We start from the raw sequence: 16,506 nt of genomic DNA, 5'->3' as shown, positions 1-16,506 counted from the left end.
AAGGGAAAGTATCAAACTAAAGAAAGGGGGAGGGAGAAAGGATTACCTTATTTTCTTTCTTTCATCAGAAAAGGTCTACCTTTTACAGACGCCAATCCCTGCACGCCGGCCCTTGCACACTAGCCTGCACCTTTTTTTTCTTCATAAGCAACCACCTCCAGAAAAATGCCGGATTATTGTTATTGCTCATCTCCCTGTACTGGGACATTACAGGTTCTAACCCCACATCGGTGGTTGCCTGCTTAACCCCATCAATATCAAACCGTAGATCTGGAAAAGAAAAAGAAAAACAAAGCACAATAAAAAGGGAAAAATCATAGGTAGAAAACAAAAAGGAATATCAACAAGGGGCTACTCATTATATTTTTTTTCATCGCATTTTTTTTCCCGAAGATTAGACCGAATCTAGCACGCCTGTTCCCTTTGGAAACTTCCAATAGCTATCAACACTTCTTTTGCTGATTGAAAACAACAACAAAATAAAACAAACAAAACACAGGTAAGTACAGGCAAAGCATCGACTGCTTCTGCTATTTTTCCAACGAACACAGGTAGAGCACAAATCGGTTTTGCATCTACATTTTTTTGCGAAAACAGGCAAAAGAACATAGCAGAACATAGGATAACACAAGCAAACACAGGCAGAGCATCGACAAAGCGCTGAACACCTTTGTTTTTTTTTTTTGGCGAATAGAAAAAAACAGATTGGCGCTCTTTGCTGACTGAGAAACAAAAAAAGAAGGAAAAACCGACTAAAGTGTTGTCCATAAGCTTTTGACTTTTTCGAGAATAAGGTATTTATACTTGTTTATAGGTAAAAATACCATATTAACCCTGTTCTTTACTGGAAATTCTAGTCATGTCCCCAAACAGGCGAATTTACCTATTGTCCCTGGTCTTTTCAGGTATTTACAGTCATATCTCACAATGTTCATTTACTAACTTACCCCTGCTTTTAATTTGATTACCTGTATTGTCCCTGTGTTAAAAAATTACTGCAGTGCCATTTATCTTTGCTAAATTTTACTTATGTATCCCTAATTTACAGTGATAGTCCTTGTTTTTCTGGTAATTTCAAAAAAGACTTGCACTCAATTTTTTTTGACACATGGTCAGTTTTTTGATATTTTGCAGAAAACCCTGTTTCCTTTAAAATTCAGTTTACTTGTAGATTTTTTTTATTCGCAGTTTTCTATTATAAACCTTTCTGAAATTACAGAAAACACTTATTTTATAGTTTTGAATTATGAAAGTTATATTTCATATACTTTTGGCTAATGCTCTTCAGATTATCTACTTGTTGAATGTGAATCTATTCTTATCATATCTTACCATTTTTAAAAATATACATAATCAAATACAGAAAAATGACAAGGTGCGTGTCACTGAAATAGCCAAAATCGACAAACTTAATGGCATAAACTTTTACATTTGAAAGAGGAGGATTCCTCTTGTTCTAACATTGGAGGGCATCAAGAATGCGCTCACTTTTGAAATGAGAGATCTTGATACTGCAACAATTGACGAGGTCAAAACCTCGTATAAAAAATACAAAATGGACAACATGTTGGCCAGAACCATCATGTTAACTTATATGGATGATGATCTCATTAGAGTATTTGAAGATTACCCTACAACTAAGTTCATGTTTAAAGCTATTTCTAAGAAATATAACATCACTTTTGAAACCTACATTTAACTTTTGTTAGAACAATATAATACATGTACGAAAGAAAATTATAATGTTGTTGACCATGTCAACAAAATGATTGTTATGGCCAATGACCTGGCAATTATTGGGAATATAATTCTTGACCGGAAACAAATATCTACCATTTTGCATAGTCTACCATCTTCCTGAAAGATGGTATAAACATCTCTTAAGTTAAACTCTAAAAACCCAACCTTGCAGGAGCTTTCTGTTTAATTAAAACTTGACCAGCAACACATGCAACAAGACATAAAAAGTGAATTACACTTCGCTAAAGATGGTCCCTCTCGAGGCTATAGCCTTTACATATGCCCATAATTTAAGAAAAAATATTTTAAAGGCAATGACAAATTTGATAAGAAAAGAGGTCAAACATTCTACAAGCCATAGGCAGCGGCTTCACAAGTGAAGTACTTAAAATATGGAAAACCTGGACACTTAAAGAGAGATTACAAGAGTCGGTCAACCAATAACACTGGTAGGAATAACAAAAATAATCAGCAAAAGGAGATGCGAGATATAATATGCGTGATATCAGAATGCTCTTATGTAGACCAAGTTCTTTCGGTTGGTGGGTGAACTCTGAGACAACACGACATATAACAATGACTAAGGAGAGAATGGTAGACATGGTCGAGTACCAACCTTGTGAACATCGGGTGTACATGGGCAACAACACTTACTATGATGTTATAGGTATTGGGACCAATATGATTGAAACTTCTAAAAATAATATATTATTGTACAATGTTCTATTTATACTATCCATGAGGTACAATTTAGTGTCTGTCCCAGCCCTAGTTGCCAAAGGTTTTGAAGTTAGATTTCACCCAGGGAAAGTCAACATGGAAAAACATGGATGTATTCTATTTGATAGTATTTTTGACAAAAATCATAGACTATTTAAAATCAATGATTTTGATATAAATAAAGTTTCATCACTTTCTGCTTATATCAATAATGTCTTCCATGTGGACGTAAATGTCTGGAAAGGAAAGAAATCAAAGTTAGCTATTTATCTACATTTGATATGATTGTTGATCCTTTAACAAAGGGCATACCAGAGAAAATGTTTTCGAAACATGTATCCTGTATAGGATTAAGATATGTCTAACAAAGATATATGTTTGGATAAAAAACTAAAAAAATATAACTCATTCTAAGAATATTGATGCAAGAAAAATACACCAATAGTGAGAGGCTAAATCCTACATCTTGATTTGTTTCGCATGACCAAGTAAGAGATGTTGATCTTATGAGATTTTCGTGGCCATGTTTCATGGATGGTCTCACCTGTTGAAGAGAGAGGTGGGCCCACTCTCTCCCTAACAGGTGAAACCGCCCAGGTCGAGGACCTTATCCAGAATAAAACTCTTCATTCTGGATAAGTTCAAGGTGAAACGACGTAGCAAATTCATGTTGGGTTAGTGACCACCCAAGAGGGAGTAAACCTCTCCGCATACAACTCTCTCTTTTATAAAGTGGAGAGAGGGTTCACTCACCAACATTGCACATTTGAAGTGAGTAACCCCCCCCCCCCCCCCCAAACATCCATTTAGTTTGGGTCCTTTATGAACTCAACCTCTATTGGAGTACGCAAAAAAATGAGTTGAGCTTAACACCTCATATTTAGTTCATTCAAATTGTTTATCAGCTCTATTTGCACTTGATTTGTAAAGGACGGGGGGGGGGGGGGTAGGGATAAGAAAAGCCACAAAGGATCCTAACCATGCATGACCCCATAACAATAAGTTCTCAAGAGGCCTGAATCTCACCTTGATAAGTCTCAATCCAAATTTTAACCCGACAAGGGCTAGAATGAAGTGTCAACATGTTAGAGCTTAGATTGAGTTGGACTTAGTAGGACCTAGTCGGCGATGTCTACCCAGATAATGCATATGGGCGGAAAAATGTTTTTTTAAGGATTTTTTTGCTTTATGCAACTTTCATGAGAAAGTGCTAAGCTGAAAGTGTCATGGTAGCATAAGTGGGCTTCATTTTTCTGACCTCTTACCACTTTTTATGTGTAAATCCTGAAAGCAGGTTATATGCCCCCCCCCCCCCCAAACAGGGCATCTCATGTTCGGGGGTCCCAAAAAGCACCACGTATTTAAGTCTGTGCATCTCGTTTTCCCATGTTTGTCAGCATTAATTAGCATTGGAGTTTGATGCGATTGCAAAGACTTAATTACCCTCTCCTCCATTGGTGCCCAAAAAAATAACGATTGTAGAAAAGGAGTGATTGTAAAGACTTAAGTGCCTCAAAGATGATTATTTAAGACTCAGTCTCTGCACTGCAGGATTATCCGAGAAAAAAATCTCTCCTGGAGGAGGCCATGAACATCAACCCTCTCACTCTCTCTCTCCCTTCTCTTTCTGCTTCTGTGCACATCCAGTAGAAGATCCTACATTGCTCCATCAAGCACCGACTGACCTGCACATTGACTGTTGTGGAGCCTGATTCAGAGTTTTTATCCTTACAGGAGGAGGGTTTGGGGGCTCCTCCCAGCGTGGGTAGCATCATTCAACTAAATGAGTTGTGGATCCTAATTCAGAGTTTTTACCCTTACAAGAGAGGGGTCTGAGGGCTCCTCCCATCGTGGGTAGCATCATTCCACTTGAAGAGTTGTGGAGCATGATTAAAAGTTTTTACCCTTACAGAAGAGAGGTCTGAGGGTTCCTCCCAGCGTGGGTAGCATCATTCAACTTGATGAGTTGTGGAGCTTGATTCAGAGTTTTTGCCCTTACAGGATGAGGGTTTGGAGGCTCCTCCCAGCGTGGATAACATCATTCAACTTGATGAGTTGTGGAGCCTGATTCAGAGTTTTTGCCCTTACAGAAGGGAGGTTTGGGGGCTCCTTCCAGCGTGGGTAACATCGAAATGAACCTTAATCGTTTTGTCAATGGTGATCCAACGAAACGATGGTGAGCCGGCGATCCGATGGTCATCCGGCAAAACAAACCTGAGCCATAAAAAAAATCTGTTTAAACTTTTCATCGTCATCGTCTTCTTCTTCCTTCTCCGTAAAACACTGTAAAACCCTCTCACTCTTTAGAGAAGAAATCAAGGGAGGTAAATAGTTCCTCCTGGAGAAGGCCATGAACATCAACCCTCTCACTCTCTCTCCCTTCTCTTTCTACTTCTGTGCACATCCAGCGATTTGAAATATGATCTCCGGTTAGGGAGATATGGCCCTGACAAGTTGGTCCTAATTCCGGTAGCGATTTACAGCGATTTGCTTACTGAATAACACTACAAATCGTATAGTGATTTGCGAAAGACACTACAAATCGCTATAGTGAGATCCAACAACATTATAAATCGCTGTGGGGCTTGATGGAGACCCAAAAACACTACAAATTGCTATAGTGATTTGCGAAAGACACTACAAATCGCTATAGTGATTTGCGGAAGACACTACAAATCGGTGTTGGAAGACCGAATAACACTATAAATCGCTATGAGGCTTGTTGGAGACCCGAAAACACTACAAATCGCTGTAGGAAGGCCCGACAATACTATAAATCGCTGTTGGGAGGCCGAATAACACTATAAATCGTTGTTGAGCTCGTTAGAGACCCGAAAACACTACAAATCACTGTAGGAAAACTTGACAATACTACAAATCGTTGTTGGAAGACCGAACAATACTATAAATCGACGTGCAACTCGTTGGAGACCCGACAATACTAAAAATCGCTGTAGGGGAGTCATTGAAAAAATTGTGGGAAAGAAACAGAAAAAGAAAAATAGAAAAATCGTGGGAAGGGGTGTTACGAAAACCTCAAGCAAGAAACAACCGAAGGAAACATAAGCCCCACAATTAAACAAAACACGTTATTACTCTTTTTCGATAGTTAAAAGAGGGATCCGCGCCGGGGGGGGGAGCTCCCAGACTCCCCTCCTGTAAGGGCAAAAACTCTAAATCAGGCTCCACAACTCATCAAGTTGAATGATGCTACCCATGCTGGGAGGAACCCCCAAACCCCCTCCTGTAAGGGCAAAAACTATGAATCAGGCTCCACAACTCATCAAGTTGAACAATGCTATAGTCAGTGTGCAGGTCAGTCGATGTTTGATGGAGCAATATAGGATCGTCTGCTGGATGTGCACAGAAGTAGAGAGAGAAGGGAGAGAGAGTGAGAGAGTTGATGTTCATGGCCTTCTCCAGGGGGAACTCTTTGTCTCCCTTGATTTCTTCTCTAGAGAGAGAGAGAGTTTTACAATGTTTTACGGAGAAGGAAGAAGAAGAAGATGACGATGAAAAGTTCAAACAGACATTTTTGATGGCTTAGGTTCATTTCGCTGTGTAGACTTTGAAGAGTCAACATCATCCCCGACTTTCTGGATGAAGGACATGTTTATCCTTTTTTTGAATCGTTTGTTTTTTTTTTGAATGAAGGGCATTTTTGTCATTTTCTCAAACCATCGTTTTATGAGAAGAATAGCAAGAAAGGATACTTAAGTCTTTGCAACCACACCAGACTCCAATGCTAAATAATGTCAACATACACGGGAATACGAGCCCCATGTGCTTGTATACGTGGTGCTCATTCAGACCCCCGAACAGAGACGTGGGATTCAGTAAATCATCGGGGGGAGAACATACACCACCCTCTCGTAAATCCTTGCGGACCTCCCTTTTACCTTCTTATTGTTGGCAGGACTTTTTAGAAATCCGTGCCCCTTCGCATAAAAGGCATTGCCCCCTTTCACGGGAGTTAAAACAAAGGAAGCAGATCAGGTCATGCTGAACATGAGCGTTTTTGCTCGTGCTGACATCGTGGCCGTCCGTTTGCATTTTGGATGAATGCCACGTGGTTTTGTAGACTTTTGAGCTTTTTAAAATGCAAATCTGATGGCCACGATGTCGGCATGAGCAAAAACGCTCATCTTCAGCATGACCTGATCTTTCTCCTAAAACAAATGGACCCTAAGAAACGTTAGGGGCCAATGTCGACGTAAAATAAGAGTGAGCTCCCTATTTTATGCGCCCACATATGCACAATAGGTATGCTTTGAGCTTTACATTGGGACTGTTGGGTCGGGTATCCAACCGAATCCAAAACGGACTACCCAAGCCGAGCATAAAAAATGTCGTTCCAAGGTATTATTTGGGGGTCTACCTGAACCCTACACGGGAAATATGCAGGTCAAGTTTGGGTTGTCATTTTTATATCTGACCTTACCCATTTAACCAGAGTATTTTAATGAATATAAGCTACCAACGGAGCCCCCTCTTGTCTGGTAGGAGCAGACAGTGCACGTCACCTTGTGTTGGGAAGTTGCGGGTTCAAAATCCAATGGTACAGTTGTATAACTGGTTGGGGTCTGCCTAACCCCAGCTTGCCTATAAATAAAAAAGAATATAAACTCTTTAAAATTATGCAGATTTGAGTTTAGGATTTCATTTTCTTGACTTGATAAACCCGAATCCAGTAACTAGCTATTGGGGTGGGTTTGAGTGCATGCTGATGGGTCTGGTACCTGACCTGTTGGCAGCCCTAATTGAGATGTGTGATTCAAAATCCAACTTCAATGGTATGAGTGAAGGATTAGGTGGATCTCCAGTCTTATAAGTCCCAGCTCATCAAAGGAAAGTTGGGTCAGGCAATGAGCCTTGTCATCTCCACCGTCCATTTTAGAGATTAGTGTGGCCCACTGCAATGAGAGTGAATCAGGTACAATCACAACTATAGGTGCAAATGGATCGGATTTGGTTATACCTCTAATGCAAATCTAACACTTTATTTCCAGATACAGATCATTAAAGTAAGATCCAAAAAAGGTATTCAGATCTGGTTCAAATTTACATATTTGGCTAATTTCGGATTAGTGCTCTATGTTAGATCTATGTTCGGATTTGGATCTAAGCCAATCTGTTTGCACATTTTACTTGTTAAAGCCTTGATTAATTGACTAGGGATGTCAATTAATCGGATTTCATTTAGTTGTGTTTGATAAGCCAAAATCATATTCAATTATAATCGGATGCAGATATGGTTTTGATTTTTTGCTATCGGAGAAACATCCAAAATTTGATAAATATCCGAATCTGTTTACATGTAAAAAAGCAGGTTCGGTATTTCACCATCCGAATCCGAATCCTAATCCAAATTTGAATTTATTTAACCAACATCCGATTAGTTGAATATGGTCGAACCATTTACATCCCTAATTTTGGTCTTCTTCTACTGGGTCCAGTATTGCCATTTACATTTTAGAACTGGACTTCTTACATCATCGGATCTTATCCAGATTCCGATTCAGCTTCAGATGGACGGCACACAATTCATGTTAGGATGTTACTCCCAAACAGATCTTATTGAAAAGGAAGGAAGCCTTTTTGATCTGATAGAGATCTGTTTCTTGCCTTGTTGGGTGTTGGGGGGTCGGAAGGTTTGAGCTTCGCTAGGCTTCAACAGCGTTGATGGAGATGAAAAAGGAAGTCTATCATGAGAAGCAACGCCTGCAATTCTGCCTCTTGCATGCTCTCAACAATCTCCTGCAGGTCTCTCTCTCTCTCTCTCTCTAGACGATAGACATGTTAAATCTGAAATCTGAATCCCCCATCAAAGTTTTGGGTATTTATAAGAAGATGGTATTAATCTTTATGGGTATCTTGTTTGAGTTTGGCCGTGATGAGAAGATGTATTCATTCAGCGAGTTCAAAAAAAAAAATCGTTGTTTTTCATCGAACCGTGCTTTAATTTTAGTTGCACGATGAGATGCTTCAACCAAATTTAGTTTAGTTTGAGACCAACCATGATGGTGGTATTGGTCCTCAAGATGAATGGTGAAGATGGTGGTGAACTGCAGAATAATAGATTCTCTCATAAACAGATGCATGCTTGGGTTTGTGTTTGTGCGTGTATTATGCAAATAGGGTTCTAATTGACAAAAATAAGGTAGCAGGGGAGGGAAGAAAAAAAAAAGTTCCCTTGTGTTTAGACTTAGACCAATAATTTTACTATCAGAAAACATTCCGTGCTTCTGAAAGCATCCGTATGTCTTATTATTTATCCCATAGAAGGAAACTCATCGCTTCCCCGAAAGTAAGGGAAGCTTTGGGAGACCCGCTTCCAAAATATGGGAAACTCGATTCCCTTTAGCGGGGAGCCCGCTTCCTCTTCGTTTCCCAAATTGATTCCCTTTAGCTTCCTTAAAGTTTCCCTCTCGCTTCTTGTCAATTCCCCCTAACTTCTTACGTTTTTCAAACTAGAAAATTGTAAATTTTTTTATAACAAGCTTGCATGTTGGTTTTATATTGTTTTATATACATGTTCATGTCATTTCTTATTTGCTTCTGCCCGTGCCTCATATTGCATTTTATGTATTTCCTTTTAAATTTAATGCACTTGCATAATCTTTTCATAACCGTATCTAGCTTCCCGCTTCTTACTACTTTTTAACACTCTCTTCCTCGCATATCCATTTCATTTCCTGGTAACTATGACTTATCCCGTACCTCAAGAAATCACTCATTGGCTCTTATTCATAAGGTTTCTTTCTCCAGGTCTGAAGTGCTTCCCACCTAGGAGGCGATCCAACCATCCACTTATCCAGAAAAAAGGGGATGAGTTGGAATATTGTATCCAAGACCATAATGCAGTATCCCAACTTGTTCCGCATTGTGGAAGAATAGATGCATCCAAGTTCCTTTGTCTGATACCTTAACATAAAGAAAAACATGGTCCTAGCCTTTAATGTTCTTCTCTTGCTTAAAAAATTGAAGCTGCAGAGGCCACCCTGTTAGCTATTCCAAAACTATGCCCTTTTTGAGATTGTCTGAGTTGAAATTGAACTCCAGAGGATCCTAGTCACAGACTGCAGGACCTTTGCTGACCTCTGTTAGGCATATAGACCCCTTGATACATTCTATGAGCATGAGTCTGAGAGTTTGTCAAGTCCCAAACCGCAAAGATGACTGTATATGCACCTTTTTCTACAAATTCATGACCACCATCCTTTATCATTAGATCAGTGCCTGGTGATATTGTAATCCATCCTAACCTCTATTCTGTGCAAAGCTTGTCACATGGAAAATGTGTAAATAAGTTGCGCACATGTCATACAGTTGGTTACTTGTGTAGAAATAGAAAAAATTAAATATTCAAATCGATTAGGCATTGTAACTGCCGTGATTTGTGAAGTTCATGTGGTGACACTGGAGAAGAAGAATGTATGTTGGTCTGTACAAGAATAAAGTTAAAGAGAATAATTGATTTGTGCTCAAAGCATGTCTGGCATGTATGAGAGGGAGAAGAATCTTTGTAGTATTTGTGTTTGCTGCTAAATATTTTGAGGTTTATCCATTCAAATGTGTTATGGTTTAAAGGGGATTTGTCTAGGTTTACATTTGTTGCTTTAAACTTAGATTTGCATGGTTTTTCCAAGAAACAAGTGTTTATTTATTTTTTTAGTGATTTTGTAGATGATTTCAAGTTTTAGAAGTCTGGTTCATTTTCTGAGTTGATGAAGCTTGGATTTTTCATTGTAATTTTTGGTTAGTTTCAATGAGATGAACACTCGTTTCTGGTTATTGTTGTTAATCAGTATGAAGGGAATATATAGTACACACACATCGATCACTTGAACGTTCCTGATAATGGAAAACTGGCATCTTTATACAGGGTGTTACATCAAACCAAACAGTGCCACTGCTTTTCTACAAAGATACATGATGCATTGTGAAATTTGAAGGTAGTATTTGAATCCCTCAGATTTGTGGTTGTAGGGATCAGATTTGGCAATGGTTCTACACCAAACCCGAGCTGCTCAAACACTGAATTTTAGATACCCACTTTTCAGGGATCTGGAATTCATTTTTTAGGCCAAATTCATGTATCCCTGGCATGACCTCCTTTGGGGTTTGACCAGAGTTACATGAATTTGTGATATTTGATTATTAAATATGATATTCATTGCATTGAAATGCACCCGAAGATTGTCCCACATGAACATGAAACTTGTCCTGCTAATTGGGCATGCTCGGGATGGTAGCCATCCAAATACACTTAAAAGTTGAACTAGCTTTGAATGTTGTGCTGCCAGAAACTGGCTCTTTATCTGGAATTTGTGTTTTTATTGATCTTTCATCCTCACCATTATGGTTCCTTGTTCTGCAATTACACAAGTCTTTAAAAGCAGCAAAATGTTCTCTGGTTCTTGAACACTCCTCTGCATTCTCGTATTCTTTTTTGCTTGTTATAACATAAACGTATTGTTATCCTGTTAATATATATAAGTTATCTGACTGTGATCAACATTTAGGCATTGGTTCAGTAGATATCTTTTGTTCCATGATTTCGAAATTATTGTCTAATATGATCTTGTCTGAAAATATGAATTTACATGCCTCACATGTAATAATTGGTTTTCTTCTTGAACATATCATATTTAATGTCCTTTTTGTAGCTTAGGTAAAGGAATCATTCTCAAAAGAAGATTTGGATGCTATTGCCGACAAACTGGCACTTGGTGATTTAAATGAAGATGGTTGGAGTTTTCCTTCTATAATATGGAAACCCCACCGCAACAGCTTGACTGGTAACTATGATGTAAATGTTCTGATTGCAGCCCTTGAGGGAAAAGGGAAGAAGGTTGTATGGCATGATCACCGGAATGGATCATCTACTATCAACCTTGATCAATCTCCAGATATTTTAACTGGTTTGATGCTCAACATTCCAGTGAAAAGGTTTGGTGGGCTTTGGAATGGTCGGCACTGGGTTGCAGTACGGAGAATTGATGGCCTATGGTATAACTTGGACAGTGATCTTCGTGAGCCTGTAGTTTTCAAAGATGATGACGAAACAAAGGAGTTTTTGGATTCCATTCTTATTCTGGGCGGAGAGATTTTAATCATCTTGGAAATCAGAGGGTGAATCAGCAGTTTCTTTTACACTTGTTATGGCATTCTTAAAAAAATCAAGGCATGCTGTTAAAATAAGTCATCTTTGTAGGTGTTCGACTGTGTTGCTTGGGTTATTCCTGTTTATTTCATGTCTTTTGGTTTTAGTGTTTTCAATTCTTGTTCTTCCTGATGTAACTTTCAAGAAAAGTAGCTCGGTTCCCGTCAAGGGAATGAGATTCAGGGAAAGGTTTAAGGTTGGTGGTCTTGGTCTGCTTGGTGAAAAGATGGTTGAGTTGCTCGGCCCCGATCTTCCTTTTACAGTTTTTGTACCATCAGAGCAAGCATTTGAGGAGGTTTTGAAGATGCAGGCTAACAGCACTGGTGATACACAGAAGGCAAATGAAAGGGATGTTGTTCTTTCTCGTATATTAGGTTTCAGTGCTGTTCCTGAGCATTTGTTGTCAGTTGCAATGTCACTTGGGCAAGAGGTTTCTGTGTACTCGATTTCTGGACTTAGGTTGGATGTTACAAAGGCTTCTAATGGAGTTCTAGTGGTTAACAATGTGCCCTCCAAGTTGGTTGATCTCAGAAGAGGAGAGGTCATTGTGCACATCATAGATGGGGTGATCATGGATGCAGAGTTTGAGCAGTCCGTCAGGCCGGATGCTGAAGATGATTAGCTTGTGGGATGCTAGATTTGGTATTTCCACTAGAAGGAACTTTTTTCTTTGGTGGTGCATTTGTTGTATTTTATTTTGAAAGGTATATATATATATATATCATTTGCCAGAAGCCCAATCTCTTGCAGCAAGATAACTGGGGTCTACTTTTTTTTCTTTTTGTTTTTATTTATCACCCGAGAAACTCCATCTGGGCTCAAAGACCTGGTTTCGCTGGCTCAGCCTGCCATACGTACGCTTGTCGGCCTAGAGACGTAGAACTCTGAGACTAAGACCCTTTCACACAGGCCCTATACTGGACGTTGCCTTGTGCAAGGGAGTGATGCTTGCAAGAATCGAACCTGGACTGCCCGTCAGATGGTGTAGGCCCCGCCCTATTATGCCAATCCCCCAGGGGTTAACTGCGACAGGTTCAACAACCGTTGAAACCGACAAACAAGACAAAGAACACATAAGCCAAAAATAGACACAAAATACAGATAAAATCCGAGGCGATCAGTCCGGATCCGAGGGAGGCCTTAGCGGCAAGTGGCGTTGAAGATCCGGAAGGCATATGCGTAACGGTGCGTATACATCCGCCAAAATATAATTTACTAACTTGTTGAAATTAACCGGGGTCTGCCTGAAAATAGCATTGTTGCGCGACATCCAAACGGCCCACAAGAGAGCAACCAAGTTCTCCAAATGATCCGCCAACTTTTACATCTACGAACTGGCTGGGGTCTCCACAAGAGGTCTACAACGAAAGACTCCTGGCGCACGGACACGACCGGTTTATTCTAGGTACCCTTAAAGATATCTTGAAAGACCTGACATTCACAGAATAGGTGCAACGCAGATTCCTCGACCCTCTCGCAGAGAACACATTTACTCACAATACAGAAACCTATAGACTTGAGGAAGCTATCTGTCTGCACCCGATCATGCAAAATAAGCCAAGCAAGGAAGCGCGCTCTCGGAGGAGGACCTTTGCCCCAGATAATTCTCATCTGGAACCGATTCACACCTGCCGGAAGGAGAGAAAGGTAGGTGTCTTTAGTGCGAACGGAGCCATTCGGGGTGATCGCTCTACAAAGGAACTGGCTCTGAGCGACGTCGTCGCCCTCACCACCCCACACAGCAGACCAAGCTTGAATCCACGATCTCCGCAGATGCGAAATGGGCGACCTAATTGCGTGCCGACCCCCAAACAAAGACTCCACTGATCCATATTTAGCCTGAAGGAAATTCGCACAAGGGGACCCCAATTGATGCACAAGCCAACTTTGCTTAACAACCAGGACAATACTTCTTAACCTAGAGTCCGAAATCCCCAAACCCCCTCTATTCTGCGGTAGCCTTATCGTTTCCCAACCCACAAGGTGACGTTTTTTATTGTTACCTTGCCCAGACCACAAAAACCTGGTCAATACTCTAGAGAGCTTTTTATTGATCCCCACGGGCATAAGGAACATAGACATAATGAATTCTGGCATCGCATTTAAAACATGCTTGATGAGAGTAAGTCTGCCGGCAATCGAAAGGTAGGAGGCCTGCCAAGTCGCAATTTTAGTCTGAACCTTTTGGAGAGTGGCGTTCCAAGCAACTGATGGAATCCGTGAGAGCTGGAGCGGCAGACCAAGGTAGGAGAAAAACTTATCCGAAGTGGCACACTGAAAGATCTTCTGCCCAATGGCCTGCATATGCGGGGGAACATTGATCATGGAAATGCAACACTTATCATTGTTTAGCGAGAGACCCGACATCGATAGGAAGAAGAGGATGATTAGCCTGACTCTTAACATCTGTTCGATGGATCCAACGCCGAAAACAATCATATCATCAGCGTAAGTAAGAATATTGCTCTGGAACTCCTGAACTCCTAGTGGCTTAATAAAAACACACCCCACGGCCCTCTTGAGCAAGACTACAATGCCTTCAGAAACGACGTTAAAAAGCAGAGGGGACAAGGGGCATCCTTGCCGAATACCACGCCCAACCTTGAACTGCTTACCACAGGCCCCGTTAATCTGAATTTGGGATTGTGCATTAGTGACCAACTCACGCACCCAGCTAGAGAAGCGTCGACCAAATCCAAAGTTCTCCAACATGTGAAAGAGGAAAGGCCAGTGCACCGAGTCATACGCTTTGTGGAAGTCAAGCTTCAGAGTAAAGAACGGCCTCCCGCTGGACTTCATAGAGTGAACCACCTCTGTGGCCAAAATAAATGAATGTTGCAGCCGTCTATGGGGAATGAAGGCAAATTGAGCATCTGAAAAGATCTGATTAGCGACAGATCGCATCCTGGTAGCCAATACCTTGGCGATGATTCAATAGATACCCCCTAAGACCGAGATAGGACGGTACCGCGCTATGTCCACCGACGTAGCGTCTTTCGGAATAAGAGATACAATGGCCAGGTGATAGATAGATGGTAACCGACTGTTGCGGTGGAACTCAGCGAACATACTCAGAATATCACCCTTAACACACGTCCAAAAGGTGCGATAGAAGTCCACAGGATAACCATCAAAACCAGAGGCTTTCCACCCGGACAAAGTTGTAACTGCCGCAAAGATTTCGTCTTCCGAAAAGGGCACCTGCAAAGACTTGGATAACACATGGTCGATGCAACGAATGAAGTCCGTACCCATCGATCCACCGGCCGAGGGGTTTCTGGCATAAAGCTTGATGAAGAAATCAGTCACCGCTGGTAGAACTTGATCCCCAGAGTGGTAAACACCTTCAATGCATATGGAAGGAATGGCATGCCTGCGATGCCTATGAGAGGCAACAGAGTGAAAAAAGCGAGTATTTCCGTCACCCGCTTTAAGCCAAATAGCACGAGACCGCTGCCTCCACCGAATCTCCTCTTTCATGTGCCACGACCGTAAAAGCAGAGTCAGCTCTGCGGATCTAGCGTTCAGGCAGACAATACCTGAGTTCGACATGGAGGCCGAGTCTGAGAGAGACTGGTGGATCGACGACAGCTCACGCTCCCAATCCTCTATATGCTGAAATTTACTGATATGCCTCGAGATAAGCCATGATTTAATTGCTCGAGACAAGCGGCGACACTTAACCACACAACGAGTAGCCGCCCTAGCTGCGGTGCACGAGCCACACCAAGATAGACGGACTACAGACTCAAAATCTGGCTCTGTGATCCACCATTGCTCAAATCTGAATTTGATGTGGCGGAAGAAACCATGCCCCCATCAGATGACCAACTGACTATGGTCAGAGACAGATGGAGAGAGAAGACAACATGAGAGGTCATTTAGCGAGGTCAGCAGAACAGGAGAGACGAGAACACGGTCAAGCAAGCGGTAGCATGGGCGAGCGCGATGATTGGACCAAGAGAAAGCTTCACCATGATGCGGAACAGAATATAGTTGGTTTGATTGAATGAAATTTTGGAACCCAAGCATAGAAGCCGAGCAGGAGATAGGATTACTCGAGTCGGAGGAGGACAACAGGCAATTGAAATCGCCCATGATGAGGTGCTGGTCCCCAAAAGACAGAAGGATCCTATTCAGGTCCTCCCAAAACTCCTCTCGACGGCTCGGTCGGTGCGGATCGTACACCATGGTGACCACTGTTGGCATCGGCTTAGCTGGAAGGGGAATGGCGACAGATAGAGAAAATGTGCCTTCATCAAGCTGGTAGGCTCCAAGGGACGGCCTCCCAAGGACAAGGATACCGCCTGCAAATAGCAACGATGGCTTGAAGAAAGACACTGCGTCACGCCAGATCTCAGATACTACTGAGCGACAAACCTCTGCCATCTTGGTTTCACAGATAGCGACAAGGTCAGGGTTTTTCTGCCGGATCCAACTAGCAAGGAACATGCGCTTCTGAGGGCAATTCAAGCCCCTGATATTCCAGCATAGAATCTTCATGTCAAGAAATCAGGAAATCCCCGCGGAGAGCGGATCCGCGCAGAACGCCTTGGAGATACCCCAACCTGAGATGCAGAGACCTTCGAAGACCGTCGCCTACCCCTAAGTGAGGCACCCTCTCGCCCCGACCGAGAGCTCTCTCTGATTGCCGACGAGGACCGCGCAGAGACTGGAGGAGGATCGGAGGCACCAACGTCCACCAACGGCAAATCCTCGATGATAGCAGCGAACGACTCCTCCATCATGATATAGATGTTGTGCAACTGCGACTGAGAGAGCGATAAATGAAGACGCCGAGCTGCTACGTCCACTGAACAACCCAAAAAAGAATATAGGTGGTTGCATTGAGAATACTGATCGACCAGTGAAGACGCTTG

The 16,506-nt window shown here is 41.7% G+C and overlaps 2 protein-coding genes across 2 annotated transcripts; both read left to right on the top strand.

Moving 5' to 3' along the window:
* Window positions 1-8,090: 8,090 nt before the first annotated feature.
* On the top strand, window positions 8,091-11,739 carry LOC149828143 (josephin-like protein). Its single transcript, XM_090016772.1, has 2 exons — window positions 8,091-8,223; window positions 11,135-11,739. Exons 1-2 carry the CDS (start codon window positions 8,143-8,145, stop codon window positions 11,597-11,599), a joined length of 546 nt encoding a protein of 181 aa, XP_089872898.1. The 5' UTR covers window positions 8,091-8,142; the 3' UTR covers window positions 11,600-11,739.
* Window positions 11,625-12,360, top strand: LOC149828142 (uncharacterized). The gene has a single exon (XM_090016773.1). It carries the CDS (start codon window positions 11,625-11,627, stop codon window positions 12,246-12,248), a length of 624 nt encoding a protein of 207 aa, XP_089872899.1. The 3' UTR covers window positions 12,249-12,360.
* The last annotated feature ends 4,146 nt before the right edge of the window (window positions 12,361-16,506 follow it).

The sequence above is a fragment of the Nuphar pumila genome, chromosome 9 (genome assembly GCF_984573655.1).
Source record: "Nuphar pumila chromosome 9, dmNupPumi1.hap1.1, whole genome shotgun sequence".
Lineage (NCBI taxonomy): Eukaryota > Viridiplantae > Streptophyta > Magnoliopsida > Nymphaeales > Nymphaeaceae > Nuphar > Nuphar pumila.
The sequence above is the reverse complement of the archived record's forward strand: the minus strand, read 5'-3'. Positions and strand labels throughout refer to the sequence as shown.

Excerpts from the sequence above, each read along its gene's own strand:
- LOC149828143 (XM_090016772.1), top strand. The coding sequence starts at position 8,143 with ATGGAGATGAAAAAGGAAGTCTATCATGAGAAGCAACGCCTGCAATTC. Across the intron at positions 8,224-11,134 it reads CTCTCAACAATCTCCTGCAG|GTAAAGGAATCATTCTCAAA; the intron begins GTCTCTCTCTCT and ends TTTGTAGCTTAG.
- LOC149828142 (XM_090016773.1), top strand. The coding sequence starts at position 11,625 with ATGGCATTCTTAAAAAAATCAAGGCATGCTGTTAAAATAAGTCATCTT.